The sequence below is a fragment of the Chlorocebus sabaeus genome, chromosome 22, assembly GCF_047675955.1.
Source record: "Chlorocebus sabaeus isolate Y175 chromosome 22, mChlSab1.0.hap1, whole genome shotgun sequence".
Classification (NCBI taxonomy): Eukaryota; Metazoa; Chordata; class Mammalia; order Primates; family Cercopithecidae; genus Chlorocebus; species Chlorocebus sabaeus.
Window position 1 is genome coordinate 100672657 of NC_132925.1, and position 26608 is coordinate 100699264.

The 26608-nt window shown below is 49.5% G+C and overlaps 1 protein-coding gene across 12 annotated transcripts in view; it reads right to left on the reverse strand.

The window, feature by feature from the left end:
• The window catches only part of LOC140709874 (beta-defensin 109-like), a 167578-nt gene that overhangs the window by 119531 nt on the left and 21439 nt on the right, over nucleotides 1–26608 (reverse strand). For 3 of the 12 annotated variants that reach the window (XR_012090668.1, XR_012090667.1, XR_012090671.1), the window contains 2 exons: nucleotides 24337–24436; nucleotides 20871–24244 (listed from right to left, as the gene is read on the reverse strand). The exons of 3 other annotated variants lie outside the window; for them this stretch is intronic. Coding sequence is in view for 1 of the 9 variants with exons in the window: in XM_073010330.1 (XP_072866431.1) it covers nucleotides 21074–21246; nucleotides 21761–21885; nucleotides 22026–22150 (423 nt within the window). In the remaining 8 variants the exon portion in view is untranslated. Of the gene's footprint in view, nucleotides 1–20870; nucleotides 24245–24336; nucleotides 24437–26608 lie in introns of those variants that run through there. 6 more of the 12 variants (XR_012090670.1, XM_073010330.1, XR_012090669.1 and 3 more) reach the window with 6 other exon arrangements.

Sequence of the window (26608 nt, forward strand, 5' to 3'; positions counted from 1 at the left end):
AGGGGATGAGCTGTTCATGAGTGTCCCAAAGCCTGAATGCGGGAACACAGAGGTGACTGAACAGAAAGGGGGACAGCCACAATGGCCGCGGGTGTGCAGATATTGCGGGGCACCCCAGCAGCCCTTTCCATCTTAAAGAGGATGGCCACGGGTGTGCTGATGCTCCCGCGTGACCCAGCCGTCCTCTCCACCTTATAGGGGAATGGCCATGGGTGTGCGGATATTCCCGGGTGCCCCAGAGCCCTTTTCACCTTAAGGAGATTTTCACAGTCTCATATCAGTCTCCAAACTATTCAGTGAGGTTGGAGGAGTATCACTGTGGACCAACACTGATTGGCACCAAGTAAAGGCAATTTTATAACCATGTCTCAACCATGAAACAATCAGGTCTTTGGCTATCTGGTCTAAGCTTTTTCTGTAACAAAGTTGGATAATTAAGTTGAACTTTGGTTTTCCAAAGCTTGTTACAGAAACCACATCTTCCTAGGTGTGGCTCTGTGGTGTCACATGCACACATCAGTAGCCAGGCTTGCCAAGGCTCACGGCACATTACACGTTCACCTGAGAAGGCTGCTCGATCACTGAGGGCTCTGGCGTGCTCTGAAATGATTTGCCACTTCAGCCTACACTCTATTCCCTTGTTTGGTTAAAGAAACCCAAAAAGCAGAATTTGTTTTGGCCAATCGCCTGCTGACCCAACTGCAGAGGTTTTAATTAGAGTACTTTCATTGCATCATAGAAAGCAAAGTCATATAGATTAACTCATATTACCACTCCAAAGGTTTAGTATATCTCTAGATAATCAGGCAAACATTTCAAGAAGCTACATTAAGGTTTACAATACTCAAAATTTAAAACTACATCCATGCTTCCAAAAACCACCATTCCCATTTTAGATGGCCAAATGCATATGAGAAAGAAAGAAACGTGCTGAGCACATTTTTTGGGTAATCTTATGGAGAAACTGCCACTTTAAAAATGGCTCTAGTTCCTGGCTCCAGATGGGTGTGGTAGGTTGCCTCACTCAATTTCAACTCCACCTGAAGCTGGGACACTAGAAATCCATTCCCACACTCCAGGGCACCAGAATTCCCACTTCTGGAAACAGCCTGGAATGCAGACCTGTAGCAGAGAATCCTTTCCTGCCCACCCTAACTGGCCTCTGTGGAAGGCGACAAAGACAAGTCCACCCCCCTAGGCTCAACTGCACCACGAAGAACCATTTCAAGGTGGGAGGTGATTGATTAGTGGGAACAGGCAGTTTAGCTAATCACTTATAAGGCAGAGAAGGGGGGTTTGAAGGCCTGTATCTGGCCTTGTCCTCAGTAAATGGTCATCCGCCAGTCAGCCTAAGCCACATGGGAAGGGGCTTCTTGCAGTAAAAGTGGGGGCGCAGTTGTGGGGAGGGGGAATGTCTTAACCATCACTGTTTTACAGGATCACAGGGCTCAGGCAATGTTCAGTATTGTCACACACCAAGGTTTTTACAGTCTGAAGAAAACTACAGTCCTAAGATGTCAGTTCTCAAAGCCCTTAAGTTCCTCCTGCTAAGATTCCCAGAGGGTCTCCACTTCTTGCACCGAACCCCAACTTGCACAGGCACCTGCGTCTTCCTCCTGCAGCAAATGCAGATAAGAAGCTGTGGCTCTGCTGCAGTAATAATGCCATGCAGCCCTAACACCACAGCAGAGCAATGGCTCTGGCCTGAAAGTCCCCAAAACCTCATGCTGAAACCATCTCTGGTGGGATACATTAAGAGGTGGGGCCTTTGGGAGGTCCTGCTCTCAGGACTGGGGTTGGTGTCCTTGTTGGGAGGCCTGGAGGAGCCCTCCTGCTCCTCCACCACGTGAGTTCTGATGAGACGACCGCTGCCACGCATGGACCCGGCGAGATGCTGCCGTCTGTGAGCCACAGGCCCTGGGGCACCAGATCTGCAGGTGCCTTGACCTTGGACTGCCTTGACCTTGGACTTTCCAGCTTCCAGAGCTGTGAGCAATAAATGTCTCTTTACAAATCACCCAATCGACAGCAGCCGGACAGAGGCAGTAATGTCACAACATGAGTCACTTTCCTCAGTGGGCCAGAGGACTCTCCATGAGCCACCACTGTAAAGCAAGAACTCCCTGGAGGATGGAAAGGGGTTCACAAGGAATTCTACCCAGCACCAGAGTGTCTGTCCTTTCTTGCAGGAAGATAGCTGAGCCATGGCAGGAAACTACAGGGTGGGTGGGACTGGACAGTAATGTGTCACCTGCTCATCTAAGCCTCAGTCTCCTGCCTCTCATCACGACAGTGGGAGTAACAACCCCCTCACCTGAGCTGTTGGGGGAGGTAAGCGTGCTGGGTGATTAACAATTGTTAGCTCCACAGAAATTAGGCAAAGAATCCGCCCCATGTCTTATAAAACCAAACCAGCCCAGGAATTCTACATCACTACTAATTTGCATGGGAAAATGCCAGATTCTCCTAAGTTCTGGCATGTTATTTGTATTAATAAAGTTTGCAGAGTTTTCACATACTAAGTAAATAAAACAGGAAAATAAATCATACAATTTGGAGGCTGAAGCAGGAGAATCACTTGAGCACAGGCAGTGGAGGTTGCAGTGAGCCAAGACCTCGCCACTGTACTTACTCCAGTCTGGGTGACAGAACTAGACTCCATCTCAAAAAATTAAAAAAAAAAGATTTTGCTGCTTCATATTGGTAAAGTGGGCAGATTCTACATGCCAACTCTTATTCAAAGGTTGCCTAACACTGACTCAGGAACTCTGGCCCTGATGTGCTTGGAGTTTTAATCCTAACAGTGTTAAAGACCACTCCCCCAGGAGCTCTGAACAAGTACTCCAGGTATACGCTGAACAAGACCACACACTCTGACCGAAATCTAACTTCACAGACCCAAACTACAGAACCACAGAAGACACTGCTTCTGCCCAACTTTTTGGTCTCCCACCGTTTGTGTCCATTATTTCCTACAAACCGTCTCATTAGAATTTAGGGCACACAAAAGGCCAATACAACAGCGTTACTTTTCAAAGGTTTGGAGGTGAAGAACAGATACAATGCATTAGCTTCCTATTGCTGCTGCAACAAATTACCACAAATGCAAACCTCCTCTCAGCCCTGGAAATCAGGAGTCCCAGGGCTGAAGTCAAGGGGTCAGTAGCTTGTATTCCTGCCTGGAGTCTCCCAATTCATCGAGGCCACCATGCAGCTTGACTCACAACCCCAAACCCCTCCTACCACTGCCCCGGCCTCAGCCCTGCACCCCTCCGGCCCCTGCCCCTGCCCCACACTCGCCCTCAGCCCCACAGCTCTCTGGCCTCTATCTCACCCTCAGGTCTCCTCCTCTGAGGCAGACCCTCGTACTCCCACTCATCAAGGCACATGTGAAAACACTGCACCCACCTGGACAACCCAGGGTCCTCCCCCATCTCACTGTCCGTTACACTCACATCTGTAAAGTCTCTTTTGCCATGGAAACTTCATTATACTAACAATCATTTAACAAGTCCATTATAATGATGTGAAAATTGGCATTGTTTTCCTCCTAATGAACAGATCAGTCACCCATGTACCCATGTAACCTATAAATATTTGACTATTAAATATACAATACTGTAGGAGACAGAGATGAGGAAGACGGTTCCTCCCTGAAAGACGATTGGACCCTAGACGGAGGGATGAGCATTCTGAACAGAATCAACGTAACTCAACATTTGAGTCGGAGAGGCCAAGCAATAAGACTTTCAAAAAAGCAACCAGAAAGTATGTACCGTGCCTATAGTTCACAGCTGAGTGTGGCGTCATGAGTACGAGCGTGTGGCCACGTACACCAGGCCCAAGTTTAAGATCAAATATAAGGAGCTTTCCACTGTAGTATTTAACTGGATCTTATTACAAAATAGCCTCCTGATTGCAGTTTTTATCCAAAAAGTTCTCTGTAATTAAAGAAATTAATTTTCCCCTAAAAGACAGTTCTCTATCTATCGTCCCATATAAACTAAATGGGCATATTAAAGAAAAAAGACAAATGTTTGATTTAGGGGGTTTGCCTACGACTTGGATAAGCATGATTTTCTTCTGGCCAAGCAGGGAGCAGCTGGACCAGACTGGAGGGAAGGAAAAACAAATTTCCACTCTGACCTCAGTTGGGCACCAGAGTCTTCCCTGTCAGAATGTGGGTGTGGTGGTTCCCACACACCAGCCTCTGATAAAACTCAGCCCAAGGGTGTGGGAAAAGGCCATCTACTTCTGAAAAATCTATAAAGTGCAGACACATCAAAAGCTTCAGAAGACTGTAAAGGGCCAAGAAGACCACTACACCCTTGGAGTTTACAGAAAATGGTCAGCATAACACGTGTCTGAGGTCCAGGGTCAGCTCCCAGTTGCCGCGATGCCGTGAACACAGCCCTGGATTCCCCTCTGATGCAGAGAGCTGGTCACTGTGCTGGCAGTAGTCAGAACATTCTAGATGAAAGCAACGTGTTCCTTTTAAAATGGGGAACTGGGGCAGCACAACTGAAGCTCTACGACTATGTCAACTACTGGGTTTCAGGGTAGCATTAGGAAATTGTGAGAATCCAAATCTCAATTTCATACAGACTCCAGATTCACTGCAGGTTCCAGAATTTCCTGAAACATTCTTCCAATTTATCACTCAGGATTCCCTTGCCAAAGCTAATAAAGTCTACATTCCTTTGGGAAAAGCCATCATAAGCACCACCACAAATAAGATCAACTGACGCCTGCCCTTTGCACCAAACCTATAAACTATTATTCACACAAGACTGTGCTGGAGGCAGCTCTCAGCTGAAGCCGAATCCGTGAGACTTCATTATCCCCATTTTGGATCAAGTGTGAAGACTGTCAGCAAACCAGGGCCCCAGTGTGAAGCAGAGAAGAGATCCTCTGATGCCTGCCTGAACATTTCATTCCCACCTCTGTCTTGCATATTGAACACCCTCAGAGCTACTGAGTCACCCACATTTGCAGGTCATTTATCCAGCCACCAGGATAACATAATTATGCGATAAAAATGCCTTCTCAGGGCTTTGTCATACTCAACAAGGAAGCTCAGAAGGCTAGGTAAGCCCAAGAAAGGGGGAAGTGTCCTCCAAACAGACAAAAACCAAGGAAAACCGTGCAGAGACTCTCGAGAGAGAGCAGAAACAGAGCCCGCTGTAGCCTTTCAGGTCCTGCTAGCCGCAGCCCTGCGTTAGGTGGCACCATTTCCACGGATGCATCCTGCTGGGCCCATTTGAAAGGTCCCGCTTGCGAGACACTCACCCCCACTTCCAGCTCCTGCAAGACCCACTGCAGCCCCACTCCACCCTGGGGGCCGACTGTGCAAGTCTTCCTGGCGAGACCCCTCAGAGCCTGCTCAGCATCTGAGACTGGGAAGCACCAACAATCCAGAGACGCACAAACCCGTTCTCTTCGTGCTGCTTTCTGGATTCCAAGTTGTCTTAAGAACCAGTCCTGCATAAACCCCGGGCTGGGGAGCCAGCCACAGCCGAGCAGCACCCAGCTCATGTGCTCCACCCACCCCACAGAGGACCACGGAGGCCCCAGCACGCTCTGTCCGCGGGGCAAGACACCAGATACAGCCACAGTTCAGGGTTCTGCCACCCGCCCGGCTGTCCTAATTACCTACTGTGATCTGAATTCTCATTGGTTGGGTAGGTGATCCCACAGCTCCGCTGCCCTAATTACCTGATGTGATCTGAAATTGCATTGGTTGGGAAGGGGATCTCACTGCTCAAGCACTCCCTGCTGCCTCCTTGCAAACAACATAAAAAATCCAAAACCCCTTTTAAAGAACGTTACTATAACCTCAAAACAAGACCCATCACGAGACTAGGGAAGATACACACACACACATCTGACAGCTGGTGGGCGTCAGTGACCGATGCCACGGCTTCCGTGTGGCGTGTGAAGCGGGAGGCCTGTCTCGGTGACTCAGGCTGGGGTCTGAATAGGGGTCTTCCAAGCAACTAGGCAACCAGGACGCACACCCCAAAACCCAACTCCCCGCACTCATGTACCTGGCAGAAATGCTGCGTGGCCATCGACACCAGATGTGAACCAAGACCGATCTGTGTCCTGTGGCCCTCACAACGTCCGTACACATCTGGGCCCAGCACAGGCACGCAGGGCACCCTGCCCGCCTCCAGTGGGGTTCTCTCCTGCCAAGGGGGATGGCCCTGAAGTCCGTTGAGATTTCCAAAGCTCTACAAAGTCGCTCTTCCTCCTGCTTGTTCAGAAGGCCTAAAGCCCTGAAGACACCAGTGAGAACTGACCTAGCCTCTTAAGGCAGCTCAAACACCTAAACACAGGAACGCTGGACCTCTCTGCCCTCGGAAGCAGCCGATAACACACTGGGCTAAGCAGAAGGCACAGATGTCACATCCAGAAGCCAGTGGCGCTCACGTTTGCATTCCAGGAGCTGCCCTTGTGAGTCCCTCCAAGGCTTCCAAGTCCCACTTGATTGTTTTCATCGTATTTCTACAACATCAGAGACATTATATCTCATGGTATCTATGAGATCCTCTCTACTTTCATGAGCATATATGCTCCCTGACTTACCATGGGATGAAACTGTTCCAATAAACCCAGCGTAAGCTGAAAATATCCTAAATAGAAAGTGCATTTGACATAATAGTTTCAACTTACAACGGGTTCATCCAGAGACAGCTCATCTTGGGCCAAACAATGCACTGAGTGTGACTAGTTCACATCATCACAAGGTTGAAAAAAAAAATCACAAATGTAACCATTGGGAGCCAGGGACCATCTGTATTGGGGCTCCTGTCTTCAGAGACAACAAAAACCTCCTCTTAGACAAGAATCACAATTTATAATCCTCAAAATGTTAGTTTAACAATCTACAGGTTCAAACAAAGCCAAAGTAGGCCCACAAGGCCGTTTGTGCCATTCACTAAGACACACGACTCTGTAATAACCCTCACAAGAGCCCCTCAGGGTGGGTGAGCCCACCCAGAGGTGGCTGAGGCTTGTGGCTATGGACACTAACGAAACCAAAATCAGAGTACGCAGGTGCAGTCAAGTCATATGACTTCTCCACTAGCATATGCACAAATGTTCATCAGCAAATCTCATCTTTGCTTTACCTCCCTCCCATGACCTAAAAAGGAGTCCACCACACACACCCACACACACACACACACACACCATTTCAAAAACATAATTAGTACTTGCATTCAATTCTGGGCATTCGGAATAGACCTAATGGGTGATTAAATCTCTCCTCCAACCCATTGCTTAGTCTTCTTAGAGGATGAAGGATTTTGCATAACACAAGTCAACATATAAAAGATCTGGTATAGAAACAGACTTTCAAGTGGTCCTCATTATAGTGATTCAACTAATATACAAAGGACCCAACACACAGCACAGTGTATATTAGAAGAATGATTAATTTTTTTCCCTAAAAATCCTAATATCTACACAGAAAAAATACCCAATACACATTTTATCATTCTTTACCAGTATAGTCGTACAAAGGAGTATCACAAAAGCGAAAGAACACATTTGGTTTGACTCACAGTTCTAAGTTTAATATAAAATTGCTAAAACCACCAAGACAAACATGACTATGAAATATTTAACGATCCTAACCTAAATTCAAGTCACCATTCAACCACCAATACCTCTGCTCTCCTTACGGGAACTTTCCAAAAGTAAATTCTGGAATTCACAGGACAAAATTTTCTGGTGATAGAAATTAGGAAGAAATTGGTTGAAGGCCGTTCCTTGGCTGTCAAACTTTTTCTCAATAATATTTTGTAAAATAAAAGCATCAAACATCTTTACATTAACTTACAATCTATCAAGCAATACTGGAGCAAGCTTTAAATATTAGCCACATTCTGTCAGGGCTGAGTAACATTAAATCAGCCTCAGTCTCATGTCTTGCAGCATCCACAGCTCATCTTCTTAAAACCGCTTAAGATTTCATAATTAACTCAATTATACAATGTAAGTCATCTCCTTGATCTCTGACATGAAGGGATAATTTTCCCCCAAAATAGTACCTCTTTCCTTGACATGATTTAATCTGTGGTTAGAGTATTTAACAGGATTTCTTTCCTTCTTAGAAAATAAAATATACACCTTTCCAATATGAAAAACTCTAACTAATAACGCTATAGCTTAACCAGGTCAAAAGCATTTTTTTTAAGTTAAAAAAAGAACCTAACTGCATCTTTGGACCTTATGTGAGGTCGTGTCCAGGGTCACTGGGACCCCTGCTTGGCCAGTGTAGCTGGGTACCAATTAAAGACAGAAACCCAAGCATTCACTCAAAGCCCCTTCCCAGCTGTTCATCCTAGTGGAAGAAGCCATGGGTACAAACGAATGCGGCATTCTACGGAGGGCTTTGGGGAATGGCTGCTTGAGAACATCAAAGTGGCTCACGTCCCCTGAGTATAAAGCCAGTGACTGCTCTCAGCTTCAGTGCAGCACCATCCACAGCAGCCAACGTCCGGAATCACCTGAGTGCCCGTCAACAGGGGATGAAGGGAACGTGGCCCGAACATACACAAGAGCAATACTCCACCACACAGCGGAGAGCCCTGTCATCCGTGGCAGCGTAGATGGAGTTGGAGGACATTACGTCAAGCAAACCAGCCAAGCAAAGAAACGGAGCATGTTCTCACTCATAAGCAGGAGCTGAGAGCAGATCTCATGGAGGCCAAGAGTAGGTGGTCAACAGGGCCCAGCAGAGCCCACTCATAAGGAGGATGAGCAGAGGCTAGTAACGAGCACAAATACACAGCCTAATGGGAGCACAAGACCTACTATTGATATATCAGCAGGGGGATGACAGTGGGTCATCTACTGTGTATTTCAAAACAGCTAGGAAAGAATAACTTGACATTACCAGCATAAGGAAAGGAAACTATTTAAAGTGGAAGACATCCCAAGTACACAGATTTCATCAATATAGGGATGAATCAAGATATCACATGCACTCTGAAAATATATACATATATTATGTATCAACAAAAACAAAAACCAATGACAGAACCATTTGCAAAGCACGTGCAGAAGAATGGGAAGCACGACATGGTGTGGCTGTGTGTCCCCACCCAAATCTCATGCTGAACTGTAACCCTGTGTTGGAGGTGGGCCCTGGTGGGAGGTGATTGACTCATGGGGGTGGTTTCTAATGGTTTAGCACAATCCCAAGTGCTGTCCTCATGATAGTTCTCCTGAGATCTGGTTGTTTGGAGGTGCACGGCACCTTCCCCTTCACTCTCTCTCCCCTTCCAGCCATGTGAAGACATGCTGGCTTTCCCTTCACCTTCCGCCCTGATTGTGAGTTTCCCCAGATGTAGAAGACTGTACAACCCACAGAACTGTATGCCGATTAAACCTTTTTTTCCTTATTACCCAGCCTCAGGTAGTTCTTTATAGCAGTGGAAGAACAGGACAGTCCTCAGGACCAGCAATGTTTTCCTTCTACCCAGCGGCCAACAAGGTCCCACACCCTAGCTGGTTTTCCAAAGCCTTTGCCTTCTCAGAGAAACCCCACCTCTGAAACAGCCTCCACCAGGGGCCTCCTTCAGCAGCAGCAAAGCTGAGTGTTCCTTGCACTTCCCTTCTTCTGAACAAGTAAACAACTTAAGCTTTTCTATCTTCCCAGCTCATTGAAAAAAATATCTTATGCTTTCTATTTTCCTAACACACACACACGGAAGAGAAGTGCCGTGAGGGCAGGAGCTCTTGTTTTCCCAGATCTGAGCCTGGCCCTCAAACACTAGCCGAATACTAACACGATATCCAGAGGCAGAAATGCAAATATCCCCACGATTTCAAGTACCCTAAGGATCTAACAGGCCAAGTGGCCCATGTAACTATGGTTTGTGCTGGGCCATTCAACTGGTGTCCAAATCCCTGTCCAAGTGAGCTCTTTAATTTCCGGACTTTTCAGACAGTTTTTGTTGTTGTTGTTGTTGTTCTATTTCATTTTTATTAAAGCGATCTATTACAGTTACAATCAAGAATATCCCAGGCCGAGTGTGGTGGCTCATGCCTGTAATCCCAGCACTTTGAGAGACGAAGGGGAGCGAATCACCTGAGGTCAGGAGTTCTGGCCAACATGTTGAAACCCCGTCTCTACTAATACAAAAATGAAGCAGCCATGGTGGCAGGCACTTATAATCCCAGCTACTCAGGAGGCTGAGGCAGGAGAATGGTGTGAACCAACAGGTGAGGCTGCAGTGAGCCAAGATCACACCACTGCATTCCAGCCTGGGCAACACAGCAAGACTCTCTCAAAAAATTAAAAATAAACCAATACTCCCAGTTAGTTCTTCACCAATGTCAGATACATCAGTTTAAAGAAAAATATGAAAGCATGTTTTTAAATTTCAGTGTTGAATTTAACCATATCTTTTAAGAAGATAGGAAGATAGAAGTTCCCCAAGGATTGGGGGAGAAAAAAGCAGTTAAGAAAATCTTAAAACCTCAGGAAAAAAACAAGTATGGGTTAAGACCTTAAGGCAAAACTTTCTTTGCACTTTGATTTCAAAAGAACAGAGATGCCCAAAATATGAACTCTCCCATCTGCATTTTATATTCCTCTGTGTCCTTTGAAAGGCTGGAGATGGGATCCCAGGTTCCAAAGTGCCTGGCCATGGCTCACATCAGGCGGCATCTTTCACAGCCGTTTACTCCCCTGACTGTGCCTAGAGAGCTCTGTGGCCCAATTTACAAAAAAAAAGGTCCTAATTTACTCACGTTCATCACTTTGAGCAGAGTCTCAAGAAATAAGACAAATATTGACACTCCACAGAAGCAAATACTCTCTTCCGAAAAGTCAAGTGTCAGGTTCCCATGAGCCAGGCAGCTTGCTTACAGAAAGCACTGGCTGACTTGCTGGTTTAATGTTAAATGCATTTAAAATGTTAAGTGATCAAACCCCCCTCCCAGTGGGTGTGCGCGTTGAGCTGGCTGCAGTAGTGATGTGCAGACCACGTTCTTTCCTTTGGTTTTGTTTCTAGCAGAGCACCCCACACCCAGGAAGAGGCCAAAGGATGGCATCGAGGTCTAGGACAGATCTAAGGAGAGCTGCAGGCTGACTGCCTCTTCTGCAAATAGTCTCTCATTTCAGAGAAAATCACTGAACAGAGTTCATAACACATGAATTTTTAAAATTCATATTTCTAATTTCATCCCATTAGAACTTTTGAACCTCTGCCTCCCACCTAGAGAACGTCAGCTCAAGCCGATCACAGCGCAGTGCGATTTTCTATAAATAATGTGCACGCCTGCATCTGAGCGGAGATGTGAACGTCTGGAATGTGCCTGCCAGGCCCAGGAGGAACTGCAGCAAGTGTGGGGACACAAGCCGCTAAAGAATCTGATTTGGAGGGAACTGGAGGCAACTAAAACTAGTTCCACTGGTTTTTCTTGGTAAGGTTTGACCAGGCAAACTGTTATCACTGTTGCTAATTTATGGTAAATGGGATGAAGACTTAACAGTAAGTAATTAGAGCAACTACAGAATTTGCTACTCAATTACAATGGCACAGATTCCTGAGAATGGAAGAACTGTTGCCCAGGAGTAGAGTTCAAGAGGTCCTCCACTTGCTCCAGGAAACATGGCATATCCACGCACCCCTGCTTTGGTCCCTGGCCACCACCATCCTGATCTCAGCCATCTGATGGCATCAGTCCCCAAAGCTGGAAACACCTGACCTCTTGTCATCCTCCCATCTGCCCTGCCTTCCTCCAGTCCGGGATATTCAGGGATGCCCACATACAGGATCAGGAAACCAGGGTTATCCCAAACCAGTGCCTGCATTCAAAGTCCTCCACGGCAGCACAATCACCAATGGCCAATACTCCCAGAACCTTCCACCTCAAAATGGGAGCACATCTGGATTCAAGCTGACAATGCTGCATTCTCTTTGCCATGTACACATGGAGGCATGTCAGGTTCTACCTAAAGGTATCAGGTTCCATGCTGGCCAGGAGCCCAAACCTAGTCACTCTGCATGATCTCAATTCACCATCCACAGAGAAGCCTGTAGTTTTCCTCTGGTGCACGGTGTGGATGGTGGATGCATTTTCCCTGAAGACTAGGAGACAGGAGCCTGGCCAAGGAGGCCAGTCACCCCATCCCCTGCAACACCCAGACGTGCCCCTCTGCTGTCTGCACACAGTACCCAAGTCTAGCAGTGCTGGCTCTGTGGTGGGATCCATCTGGGCCTGCAGAGGACCCGGGGCACAGGAACCGTGTAGCCTGGCTGCAGCCAGAGGCCTAAGGGATCCTCACGAGGCTCTCCAGCCTAGGTGCCCTCACCACAGGCAGAGCCATGCAAGAGAATTGCCTGCTGAACTGGAAATGTTTCAATCTGCTCAGCCAACACAGAAAGCCAACAGCCACCTACAGCTGCTGAGCCCCAAAACGTGGCCACTGGGCCTGAAGGGTTGAATCTGGAATTTAATCTGTGAAGTTCTTTTCAAATGTGTTTAGCTATGTAATCAAATCTTTATTCTAATTAAATTTAAAGGAGCCTCTGGCTATGGGCTCCCTTGTCGGGCATCACAGCTCCAGGGAATAAGAGCGGGAGAGAGAGGCCCAGAGCCTCTCTGCATTCTCCACGCTAATTCAACACGTCATCATAAGGAAAGGCACTCCAGCAGGAGAGGCATACACGGGAAGAACTGGGTTGGCCCTGACAAGCATGACCCCCATGGCATCACAGCTACCTCAGGCAACAGGTAAAAGACAACGATGCCCACCTGGACAGGCCACCGGATGTGATGATGCACCCCCAAGCCCTAGTCCCACAGCAGCCAGAGACCACCTGCTGCTCGTCCCGGGTGAAACAGCAGAGCTACCCGAGCCCTCAAAAGCAGGAAGAATTAAGGAGGCAATTCCCACGACACACATGACACTCCTCGGAGACAGACACAGGCTTCGCTGTGAAAGTGCAGAGGACGGTGCAGTGCCTAGGTTGGCAGCTTCTTCCAACGATCAGGAAGAAATCAGATCCATTTCCTTGTAGGAGAATCGTTTGTACCGTGATTAGACAGAAGACAGAAGGTGGCTGATGTTGTCAAATCATCAAGCACCTCACGGCTGCTTCTCCAAGGAAGGCCTGGAAACTTGCAGCCACCCGCGTAGGGGCCGCAGTGTTTACAATGAAGATACGGGTGACTGAGGTCTGGCTTCCTCAGGGAAGCTAAATTTGAACTTTCACCACTGAGGAATCGCTCATTTACAGTCACTCACCCCCAATGCAGAACAGGGCTCAAGACACTGCACCAGACTTCAACACTCAGGGTTAGGGTCAGGGTCAAATTCACAAGTTTTACAAAATGTATTTCCTTGGGATGCCAGAAGAGATGCAGCTTCACACCCCCCCACCTCCATGGTTTGCTTAGCCCCTTCACCAGTGGATCTCACCAACAGATGACACATCCACGCCTCATCCATGGCAGCACAGAAAACCACTTGGAAGACAGCCACTCCCACCAAGCTTCCTGACTTTGGTGTTTAAAATCTGCATCTCATACGTGAGATTACACTCCTCCGAACAACGACATTGCCACTGTCATTTCACCCAAAAGGGCTTTAGGAAATGACACGTGGTCCAGACGCCAGAGGTCGCCAGCCGCCTTACTCTAGCCTAATTCCTTTGTGCCTGTATGGAGGCTTCACAGATACAGCCCATTAATGACCGTATGAGAAGCTCAGGGCATAGACAAACTCAGTGCTGAATTTTTCCATTTATCACCCTTTTGTTTTGTCCAGAAGACAGCTGAGAAAGGCAGGGGCAGATCATCTCGAGTGTAATGACTCCAGCCACTTCTCTTCACCCCAGGTCACCGCTCAGTCACACACTTTTGAGAAGCCAAAGCAATTCTGTTCCCTTCACTCTGGGTTCCAAGCACTAAATTCCTCCGTTTTATCAATTAGATTATCAAGCAGCCGTTTGTAATCTGGAGTGCAATCTGATACGAAATTTAAAGCTAATTTAGGTTGCAGTAATAGCTCCTATTTACATTATAGATAAGGCATGAATGAAAACTTTAATCTGTTCATAGGATCAACTTTGTAAACAAATTATTCAAGCAATGATTGTCTACAGTTAGATGCAAATTACTTTGCTCATAAAAGATTTTCCAGTAGGGATTTTTAAATCCATGGTCTTTCCTGAGCCTGTCTCTGCACCTTCCCCTGAGTGCACAGCAGGACTTCTCAGGGCATCCCATCAGCAGGCCCACTGAAGAGAATAAGCCCGCAGCCCCCAGCCCAGGAATCAAGTCTGAGCCCCAGCAGCCCCTCATCCAGCCGGGGCTTCCTCACCAGCACAGCACCCAGGGGTCTTCCAGGTTTAATGCCATGTGTGCGTGGAAAGTAGAGTGCTGGAAAGACCACAGTGGACATTCTACAAATGCAAATTCCCCCCCGGAACAGCCCAGCAACCCTCTGTACCTTCCCCAAAGTACCCATGCCAGGCAGGCGTAGAGTCTAATGGGGTGCCTAGGAATCAGCATTTAACACGATTCTGATGAATAAAAAAATTTGAGAGGTTGGTCAGCAAGCGGTTGCCGTGGCCTCCACTCATTTGCAGGCTCTGAAGAGACACAGATTCAGGTAACAGGCCAGACAGGGCAAGGATGGGGAGGTGGAGGGCAAATTCCATGGACCACCAACCACCCCGCCATCCCCAGTGAGACACCGTGATTTACGGAGTGACAAAGCCGGGGATAAAAGATGCCCGCACCACATGAGGGACTGAGATTTCACCTAAAGCACGCAGCATGTGGTTGAGGGCCAAGGTTGGGCAAGCCAGGAGCACAGAACGGGGTTCACAGGCCCAGAGGTACCCCCCACACCCAGACCCTGTGCAGACCTCCCAAGCACTGCCTGTGTCTCCTGCCTGGTTTATTTCCTTCCCCCCTTCTATGTGTTGTTTCTCAGCCACCACCCACCACCACACACCCCTCTCTACAAGCTTGGTGGACTCAAAAGAGGGGAGGTAAGATCTGGGCTCTGGGGCCAACGTCCTGAGACATTAGTTCCAACCCACCTAGCTGTGATGTGAGCCCCCGAGATTTCTCAAATGTGAGATGGGAAGGTAACTGAACCCATTCACCAGGACGGCTGTGCAGACAGATTACATATAGCCACACCTCGGCGTCCAGCACACTTGGGACCCCAGTCGTGTTGTTGCCCCTGATGGGAATCCCTCTATGCCCCCTCTGTTACCAGAGCCAACTCCCAGCAGCAGCTGTGGAGGGTGCATCCTCTATTCCCACTCCACTCACCTCCCACCGCCCCACGCAGTGACCTGCCACGCAGCTGCCACCAGCAAACCCGGCCCCACTGGATAACCGACCACCAGCCCCGCCTCACTTTGGGGCGTCTTCCACTTGCAGTTCCGAAGCAGGCCGAGAAACCGCCCTCAAGGGCAGTCACCTGTTCCTTATTGCACGTAATGACCTGCCACGCAGGACAACCAGCAAACCCAGCTCCACCATCCAGGCTCCTGTGGATAACCGAACCCCCACCCCCCACCTTGGAGCGTCTTCCACTTGCGGTTCTGAAGGGGGCCGAGAAACCTCTCTCAAGGGCACTCACCTGTTTCTTATTGCACGTAATGGCCTGCCAAGCAGGGCCACAAGCAAACACGGTCCACCGTCCAGGTTCTGGTGGGTAACTGCCCCCGTCCCCCGCTTCCTCCTGGAGTGTCTGGGAGGCTCAGAAACTGCCCTCCAAGGGCACTCATCTGTTCCTTATTGCACTAATACCTCATTTACAGAAATCCACTTTGACTTCCAGCACTGCAGGTGTGACAATTTAGGAATCCTGCTTGCAAGCTCCAAGAGCTTGAGGTCACGTCCACCTCACCAGCATCCCAGAGACCCAGCACTGTCCCACTGTGTTTAAAATTCCAAAATACTCCTTCAAAATGCTACTGGCATTTGGTTTGCGCATAAAATGCTAAAAGCCTTCAAGTGAAACAAATATCTTTAACAGTTAGATATAATGACATGTGAGTTACACATCTGCCAAATTGTAAAGCCTCATGCATTTATAACATTTTATTTATGGTCAAATGGTTCATTAATATAAATTACGAGAATCTCCAAGAAACAGGTTTTTTTCTGGCATTAGATGACCAAAGGAAAACTGGGTTCTGGCTGGCTTTCAGGCCTGTAGAGGCAGACATATCTGCTGACACAACCAAGCTCCTTCCTACTGATGTGGCCTCATCCCAGGCCCCTCACCCGGATGCCCGCAGGCCCTGGAGGAGCAAGCTGACCTGCCTACATTTCTCAAATGCACAGCTGTTGCTCACACTGCAGATGGAGCTCAAGACATGAGCAGGCCACCACGCTAAAAATACCACGCAGCGTCCACGCAGGTGACGGTGGTTTTCACTCCATCCCAAAGCCCCATGTATGAGTTTAAAGCCATGACTACTAAATAGGTTTTTAGACCCTCAAGACATACTTTGTTTACTTTTATGCAACAAAGTTAAAAGACTATCACTCAGATATAGGCTCTGAAACTGTAGAATAATTATTTGGGAACAGAACCTCTGCCAGATCAGGATAAGCACTTGGGACAACACCCCGTGACCTCGGTCCACACAAACCCATCCAAACCAGAAGCCTCCCACACTGTAATTTCTGTGGATTTCTGTAAATGAGGTATTAGTGCAATAAGGAACAGATGAGTGCCCTTGGAGGGTAGTTTCTGAGCCTCCCAACCACATGGCCACATTAAGGCTGAAGCCGTGCCACCTCCAGAAACACTGTCCCTCACCGAGGTGTGCCTGGCTTCTCCCTTTTTCCAGAACTTAACAAAACTTGAAAGGACAGGTCTGTGTAGAAAAAAACAAGCTACTTGAGATTCCTCTTCCCAGTTCAGGCTGTAGGAAGCTCATTTCAGCCCTCACTGTGTTCTGACTGTGGCTTGGTTCCCATAAGAAATAAAGTCAGAATTCTAGTCCCTGTCTCCTGGTCGGTGTGGCAGGCATACATACCTTCAGTAATATGAGGAAAGGCGTGGCAAGCCCCCTTCCTTCAGTAAAACTGCACAGTTCCCAGAACCCTGATGCCATCCCCCTCACACCACTGTGAACACCTGGACAGAGCACATTTCAATGCGTGCACCTTTGTGGGCTAGTTTTCTATTTCTCCACTAAATCACCCCAAATTTAGCGCCCTAAACACTGACTTATTTTCTCACATTTCTGGAAGCTGGAGTCCAAAACAGGTCCCACCAGCTAACGTCGAAATGTCGGCAGGGCTGGCTCTAGGGGAAGCGACCGTCTCCTTGCCCCCCACAGCCTCTAGAGGCTTCTGCATCCCTGGTCCATATGGCACCCACTGTCTTCAGGACCCACAGCGGCTCTGACGGCCCCCCAACAGGAAGACGCAGAATGTCAGGAGCCCAGGCTCTAGTGCTAGGGCCAAACCTCCCCACCCTCCCAGTTCCTCACACACTCCTGTGTGAGCTAATATAGATTCCACTTTAACTAGTGTCACCTGTGTAAGGGGTAAGTGCCCAGCTGTGAACTGGTTAATCTCACCCACACAGACCCGGGGAATAAACTCACAAGCCATGGATCATTCCACAAGCAATGAGTGATCACCTGCTCGGGGACCTCCATGGCCCAGCAGAGCCCTCCGGTGCCTCCCCGTGGACTCAGAGTCTGCAGCGCCAGAGGGCCCTGGATAAAAAAGACAGCTCTCATGTCGGGAGGCACCCACCCGTGGTTGGGTTCCCGGTACTTTAAGTAGCCCAGGTGGACAAGCTGCGCCCCGTGCAACTCCATCACAAGAATAATGGCTGCACGTGGCGAGTGCACGGGTGGCCACCCCTCAGTTCAGCTGGCCGTGTTAAGCACATCACCACCGTGACGCCAAATCAGACTCATCTGCTGGCACAGTCCAGGCATCGACCCCTAAGAACACTCTGGATCGCAATTCACAGTAGTGATTGGGATCAGGGCCACATGTGGCTAAATGTATTTACAGGAGGACGCCACAGCCAATCTGGCTGGACTGAGAGCATTTCCCACTGTACATTCTTACACCATTTTATTTGCGCTTTATTAAACTTTTATGGCTTTTTTCTGCCTATCTACTTGATGGGAGTGTTTCTTGTTCTTATGACTGCAGTGATACTTCAGGCTACAACTATCAATGTGTAAAATAAGTTTGGAAGGCACCTTATCATTAAACATTTCACAAGCAAGCAGTCAGAGGCACCTAACCCGGAGGCCTGGTTTCTTCTCTGAGCCAAACCTAACTTGGACTCAAAGAAAACGGCACACGGAAAGGGGCTGGATCTCCAGCGCCCATTCCTAGGGGGCCTCCTGGGGAGCAGATATGGAGGGAGAAGCCCTGGGCTATGGCACCGCCGTACTAAAGAAAAATCTATTTGGGTAAATGTAAGCGCCAGACATAAGAGATTAAGCAAGCCATGAAAAGAAACCACTAACCACAGCTTCTCCAAAACAGAACTAAACTCCCTTTAGTTTGAATTGGAAAAGCAGAAGTGATGATCAGGATACAAAAAAAAAAAAAAAAAAAAAAAAAAAAAAAAAAAAAAAAAATGAGAAAGTATCTGAAAACAGGAGAATAATCAAGGGCCACTGTCTCTTCCTGTGTCAGTGGGAGCCTCGCATCTAAGCTGGATTTACAAGGTTACTACTTTGGACTGAAAGTTATCCCCAACCCTAGTTTGTAAGCAAGTGGAGCAGAATGCTTCAATTATTTCAAGGTTTAGCGGTAAAGCTCTGCAACTCTCACAACCATTTTAATTGCTGTGAATTTTAAAGTGACTCAATCTGTTGGCTGGAGTATCTAACGGCTTAACCACGGGGTCACGTTGGAAAATTTTTCCAATTGCTTTTGTTTTTCCTACTGAAGATGCATTTGAACTTCTTGTAGTTTGCAGTTGGCTGGTTCTGATGTTTGGTCCTGAGGAGGCTCAAGTATCCGTAGAGGAAGAATCTGAAACCTCAAGCCACTCGAGTGCTGTCTGGGCAGATGGAGACCCCAACCCGAGGGCCACTGAGGGACTCAGCATGGGCGCAGGGCCGCCGGACGCAAGGGGCCACGTATTTGCCGGTTACAAAACAACATAAGCACACACCCCCAGGTGCGCACACACGTTCTGTACACATCTGTCCCTATCAACACCAGCACACACCCCCAGGTGTGCACACACGCTCTGTACACGCTCACGTCTGTTCATGCCAACAACAGCACACACCCCGAGGTGTGCACACACGCTCTGTACACATCTGTCCCTGCCAATGCCAGCACACATCCCCAAGGTGTGCACACACATTCCATACGCGCTCACATCTGTCCCTGCCAACGCCAGCATACACCGCCAAGGTGTGCACACACGCTCTGTACACACTCACATCCCTCCCTGCCAATATGAGCACACATTCCCAGGGGTGCACACAGGCTCTGCACATACTCATGTCTGTCCCTGCAGCCTGAGTCAAACAGTCACAGAGAGGCAGAGGAGGAGGAAGAAGGATGCGATGGGCAATAAGGTCCTGGGCTGGTTCCCCTCCCTACCTCGGGAGAGACCCCTCATGTGATCCTGCCGTCACTCACCCTTCCGCCTCCATCCTCCATCCTCCCACAGGGATCAGGAGGATGCCTACTGCACAGAGCTGTGATGAGCATGAACAGAAGATGACAGGAGCTCATGCCAAGGTGCTGAGCACGGGGCCTACGGAGTGCTTCTTTCTGCTGTGGCTGACATCATCAAACAAGAGACTGACACAGCTTCTGCAGAGAATGTCACTTGCTAAGAAACTGAAACGTGTGACCTAGGAGCCTGTGAAGGTCTAAGAACAAACCAACAAACCAAACGGTTTTGTTTGTTTTTCAAACACCATAGCCTGTTTTTTCTTTTTTTTCATGCTCTACCTTGGGTATCATTTAGTTTAATTTCAAAGTAAGTCCAATAATTACACAAAATCACAGGACTGAGCATGGAGCATTGTTTCACTTCATGTCCTCCAGCCTTTAGGACACATTAAGGAAAGACATGATTCCAGGATTCCCATTAGAAAGGCTGCCCTGAGGCACCTGCTGCGGCAGCCAAATTGCAGCTGTTGATGCTGCCCTCAAGCTGCTTGGATGAAGCAGAAGATTCCGGAGGTCTCCTCTCTTCTGCTCCTTGTCCAGGAGAGAAGGTGGGGAGAGAAAGGTGAGAGAAGATAGGAAGAAGGAGGGGGGAAGGAGGGAGAGAGGAGGGGAGAGGGAGGGAGAGAGGAGGGGAGAGGAAGGGATAGGGAGAGGGGAGGAGCGGCATGTTCCATCCACCAAGGCAGCTACACTGCAGAGAGAATGGAGGGTGTGTTGCCTCTCAGGACAGCAAGTTCAAGCTGTTTATAATTGTTAGTGTAAACAGTGACCAGCTGAGGACAGGGCTGTCATTGGAGTTGACGTTTTATTTTCATAGTTGATATTGGGGACCTGGACCTAAAGCACCGTGCCTTGCCCTTTTGCCAGATAGGCCTATGCTTCTCTATACTTGAGTCTATTTGACTAAATACCCGATATTGACTAGGAATTATGACGTGTAGGATACCCCTTACCACAGTAACGTCAAACTCATATTCTAAATGCAATTTGTTCAGGGACTGGCTTCTAACTCTGGGTGGGAATGTTAAGCTCAGTCCAGTTCAATTCAATAAGCATTTATCAAGAAACTCCTAGACCAAGAGCTCTGTTAGACACTGGGTATGGGGTGATGGGGATACGAAGATGTGGAATTAGAACTCGAGAAGCTCAAATGCTTCCATTTAATTCCCTAATGCAATTACTAAGCTTCAACCTGATGGCTGTAATGTCTAAATTCACTTTTTTTTAATTCCAGTTCTACATAACAAAGCATAAATAATCACAGAGGAATGATTCTGTGTTGGACTATTCAGTGGACAGAGAAGAGCATTCTGACCAGCGTGAGACACTGTCTCCGTTCCCAGGGAGCCTGTGAGGTGGCTGCACAGAGCACATGCGTGAAGATTCAGGAACACGAGCGTCAGGTGATGGGAGGGGCACGGAGGCAGCACCAGAAAGATGCCTGCCGAGAGGCCGCTGCAGCCAGGCTGGCCGGGAAGGTCACGGGAGTGGGCGCAGGCATCTCCCTCCAGCCGCACTTGGTTTTCATGAGGACGCGTGCACGGAAGGGGATGACACCGAAATGCTGTGGCGCTGAGGGGAGGAGAGGAGGGACACAGGGCCGATGGCTGGCCCCCATCCCTTCCGTCCCTGCCCCTATGAATGCTGTCAAAATCAGCCCCAACGGGGAGAAATGAGGTGGGTGAAAGAGATGGACAGACTTGGCTTCCATGGAATTCACAGATTCCAGTCATTAAAAATCCCTTCTGAGTTTTCACCTGGAAAACTTTGCCAATGTACTTAGGGACAAGAGGTGGAAGACGAAGCCAACACAATTGGGCTCAAACTGCCACCCTTCTCCTTCTCTCTTCATCCACCACCCTCCCTGGGCCCCTGAGTGTGAGAACCAGGAGCTGCACAGCCCAAGGGTGCAGCCCCTGACCAGAGGAGGGAGCCGCACGGCGGGGCCCCCAGCACGTGGATGGCAGGATCTGTACTATGTCAGTCCCAGGGCCCCAAGCAGAGAAGGCCTGGGGCTCCCAGCTGAAGTTTTGCTGTCTCCTCTCTCACCAAAGTCGAGAAGGACTGAGTGAGACCAAAGCTGTACCTGGCGGCTCCTCGGTGGCTGCTGATGTGGTCCTCAGGCTGTAGGTGAGACCCTCTAGGGAAGCCCATACAGTGGCGAGAATCACAGCCACGAGTGCTCCAGTTGCCCCAAAACTCAAGCATAGCCTGAGGAAGGCAGCGCCCGCTCAGATCCCCGTGCAGGCTTGTGTGGCACACAGCACCAGAACATGGCACTTTAAGTGGCTTTGTGGGGTGTAGGAACACAAAGTGTGGTCTGGAGTGGCTCAGAAGTCACTCCCACCAACCTGTGGGACCCGGACGGCCCCTTTGGACGTGGCTGGAGTCTCTCCAGGGCGGGCTCCAAAGTCCCAAGGATGAGGTGAGCGTCGGTCTTGCTCTGAGGAAGGCCCCTGACAAGTATCCTGAACATGCAGGTACACAGCTGGCTGACTCATCTGAAGGGACCTGCTGAGCTGCGAGCCAGGGACGGCTAGAGGAAACTGCGTGAACCTTTGTGACTACTCACAGGTAGGTAGCTACTGCCTGAGACACAAAGGTAAAGAATTAACCTGAAACTACATATTATAAAACTTATTTTTAAATGATGGTGCTTAATTGAAAAGACTCCCAAAGAATACTGCATTAGAAAGTGACAGAGTGAAACCGCGAGGCCGACCATAGGAGTCCCTGGAAATTTCACCAAATGTTGTGTCAAAACTGGGAAACAGAAGAACTGCACCTGATGAAACATTTGATTAATCACTCACAGAGCTAGTGAACAGTGGTTCATACTGCTGCAATCCCAGCTGCCAGGCTCTGGGGCTCCTCGGGATAGAATCCTGTTGACTTCACTCTGGGGTGCGAGAGGCGGCAGCATCCCCCAAAGGCACCTGGAGAAGTGGTGTTACCCTCCATCCCCTGTCCCCGGCGTTACCCTCCATGCCCCTGTCCCCGGCGTTACCCTCCATCCCCCTGTCCCTGGTGTTACCCTACGTCCTCTGTCCCCAGTGTTGCTCACCATCCTCCTCACCTGCAGGCCCCTCTCCCTGTCCTCCCTCATTTTCATGTTCAGCCAGAGCACATCACATGTCTCTTCCCTTTTCAAGAGGCTCAGCTGCACCCAGAGGCATTCCAGCCTATTCGGGATGGGGCACACACCCTGGGGAAATGCCAGCACAGGGCCGAAAGGGCCTGAGACCCTCTCACTGGCGCCCAGGAAGGATGGAACAGCCCACGGTCAGGCTGATTGTCAAGCAGGATGAAAAATTCTGTGTCCGAAATGTTCTTTTCTCTGGAACTGTTCGGACCATTCGTGAACGAATCAGTTAAATACCAGCAAGTGCCACTCCCACTTATTCTCTGGCTACAGTTTTCCACCCACCAGCAACCACACTCCTAGGAATTATCCCTAACGCAGAATCAGCGCCTTGTGCCTTTAGGAAAACCTCTTTCTCTCCAGCTTTGTCCTCCTTCCACAAAAGGTGCCTCTGACTGCCTCACTCGCCATACCAGGATTTCACTCGGCTACGGAGGAAAATCTGCGTGGGGCTCAGAGGTGGGTGGTCCCCTCATGGGCAGCAGCTCTGTGACATCCTTGGAGGAGCCTAGCCCAGGCCTGCCTCACACGCCAGGACTCTGCCTTCTGGCCCTCGGGCCCCCGAAGCTGCTTTCCTTCCTGGTGTCATGCCCCAGGCAAGAAGGCCGGACAAGGGCCCAGGGCTGCTGTGGGTTGGGAAAGCCTCCTGACACCTCCCACTCCAGGACCCCCCATCAGCATCCCAGCATCTGGACCTGTGTCACCAGCCGCTCTGCCGTACAAGAGAACTGGATTTTCAGCTGGGTGTGCTGCTTCCCTAAACAAAGTAGGGTGTTGTTACTGAGGAAAAAGGAAAAAATTGGCATCTTCTTGGCAACCCCGCGACATCCAGCCACCGGTTCTCACCACCCCAGAGATGTCCATCCAGCGCAGATAGTGTCTTCAACCAAGCGCCACTGACCCAGAAGTGCAGTAATTAGTACACTTTCACCAGAATCACCCACTCCTTCACCTTTACACCCAAGAAAAACATGTTTGCCAGGCAAATTAGATGTCCAGGAGGTGTAAGGAAACCCCAAGCCTGCTTTAAGCCTCAGGGCTGTGCGCACAAGAGCAAGGCTGCACCCGAAAGCTCTGCTCCTGCTGGACGTCATGGACAGACCACATGGCTCAGCCACATGGACCCTTCCAGGACTTCACGAGAGGGACCTCCGTGGTACATGCAATGATGTGCACTTCGTTCAGCCTCGAACAGACCACGCCCTCGTTACAGGGTCGGTGGTCCACCTCCTCCCATCAGCCCCCCACCTCACCGAGGGTCTGTGTCTGCATCTGAAATAACTTTGCTGTTTTACCTGGGTACCAAAATGCGGCATCGCGATGTTTAAAGGTCTTTAAATATCAACACTCCGGGTGCAGTCCTTGTCACTTTAATGCGGTCACTCGATGCAGGCTTCACTCACAACTCTGAGGTAGCTCATACCTTCCCTACCTAACCAAGGAAGAAACGAAGGCGTGGAAGGTGCAGCTCCTAAGGAGCAGATTAGGATTCAAACCAGTGAACTTCGTCACATGCTGACCTACCTCTCAGGCTGAGATAACGTTGAAAATTAACCAAGTAGAACAGCGTTCCATAAATTAGCTGGAAATGGTCCTTGTGGATGGGCCTGTGGTTACTCCCTGAAGAACAAGACCATTAGCCCAAAAATCCACCTGTGTCACACTCAATTATTTACATATACAATTATTTAAAAAATAACCCAATCAAGCATGTTCACAGCCATTTAGAGCCATATAGATTGTCTGCTTCGCTGACAATCAACCCAAGACCTCTGTTGGCAAAGGCCACGGTGCCAGGTCCAGAGAAGGCGGGACAGAGACACAAGCAGACACAAGCAGGAACCTCTCCATCCCTGGTAGCCTCGCTCTGATCGGTCCGTGAGGACACGGTACAGACCGCGGGGCACAGGCAGACGGCAGGCCAGGAGAAGGGGCTGCATTGCCGGGAGGCAGTGCTTTGAGCACTAATGAATGGAACACTGCTAACCAGTGAAGGTGGAGAGAGGGCACCCGTCTGAGAGCATGTAGAGGCAGCAAAGCACAGCCAGCCTCGTGGAACCAGAAGCCACAGGGACATCAGGTTGGGTGCTGCTGTCTGCCGGCCACCAGCTGGGGGACTGTACTGGGCCTGGAGGGACATCCCTGACACTCCCCACCAGATGCCAGGGGCACCCCCAGCCCCAGGTGAGAACCATGGATCCCATGGCGAATGAGGCCAGCCTGTGGGAAGTGGGGCTGGGACAGCTCTGTACAGCTTAATAGGAAAGTTGGGTTCTATTTTGTGGGGTTTTGGTCACGTTGATGGCTAGTCAGGGCTGTCCGTCAGGAAGTGATTTGAGGACAGACTAGAGAAGGGGCTGCCAAGACCAGCGGAGCATTCGCTGTCTGGGTCCAAGGAAAAGGAAATAAAGGCTGGCGATGTGACAGTTGGGGGGAGCACAGAGCAAAGGAACTGGTGGAGACACAGGGCTGGCCCCACACAGGGCTTTGAGCAGCTACCCGGGGATCGTCCTATTAATTCTCCTCATGGCCCCAAGAGGCGGCTGTGAGGATCCATCTCCTGAGGACAGAACTGCTCCAGAGCCACAAGCGAGGATCCACAGAACCAAGATCCGGGCCAGCTCCAAAGCGGGTGAACTTGTCCCCTCAACCATGGTCCTAAGACAGGGATCGGAGCCCCCTGGACACACAGACACAGGAACTGCAGGAAGGGGAAACGGATGCCCTGGACCAGTGGCGGGACCCAGGGTTTCAGCCCTCCAGGGCCACTGGGACCAGCCACTGCACAGGTGGACACACAATGCTTTAACCCGCGCTGGGGGAAGGAGCCCACACTCTCAGGGTGGAGACCGCAGCTTGATCGGGCCGGCCTCCCTGCTGGGCACAGCCTGAGCTGCCCCAACCTGTACTGAGGTGACCCAACGTTGGGGTGCTCAGAGCCACTGAGCTGAGATCGTGGTGCTTTCTGTAACCACCCTCGTTTCTTTATGGTATAGATCTGGACTCCATCCTTTGCAATGTGTGGGGTTCTAGGAAAAGGCTGGCCAGCCGGGGAAGTGTCCTGGGCTCTGTCCCAGTGATGACGAACTTGGCTGCCCACAAGGGCGGCCTGTTCACCACAGTGACCCCCGGGGACCACGCCTGCACCCACCTTGCTGAAGATCCGTGAAAGAATAAAGCTAGACTAACTCAATTTCACACTCACTTCCAACTTTAACAACTTGTGTTAGGAAATCAAAGACAAGGACTCTGACCATGTCACAAACCCAGGAAGCAAAACCCGAGACTAACGGAATGATGCCACCTTCGCAGTTCCGAGCTCTACTAGTTGTTTTTCTTTTCTGGTCTGTTTTTCTCTTTTGGTTTAAATTGTCTCTGTTTCTCCCTCTCTGTGTCTCTCTCCTGGTTGCTCTGTCTCTCTGTGTCTCTTTTTAAGACTCTGTGTGTCTCTGTTTCTCTCTTCCCCTCATCTTTCTCTATCTTTCTATGTCTGTCTGTGTCTCTGCTTCTCTGACTTTTTCTGTCTCTCTCTCTGTCTCTCTCACTCTCCCTCTCTTTTCCTCTCTCTCTCTGTGTGTTTGTGTGTGTGTGTGTGTCTCACTCTCTTGGTTTCTCACTCTCACTCTCCATCTCGCAGCTCTCTTTGGTTTCACTATGCAAGCTGACTCTCCCCACCTTATAATACAGTGGGATTAGCAGGAACCGAGTGGACGCCACAGCCCCCGTGGGCCCGGGAAATCGCAGCTTCGTCATAGCTAAGCCCGCCGCGCTCAGTTTTTCCCACCACCTGGA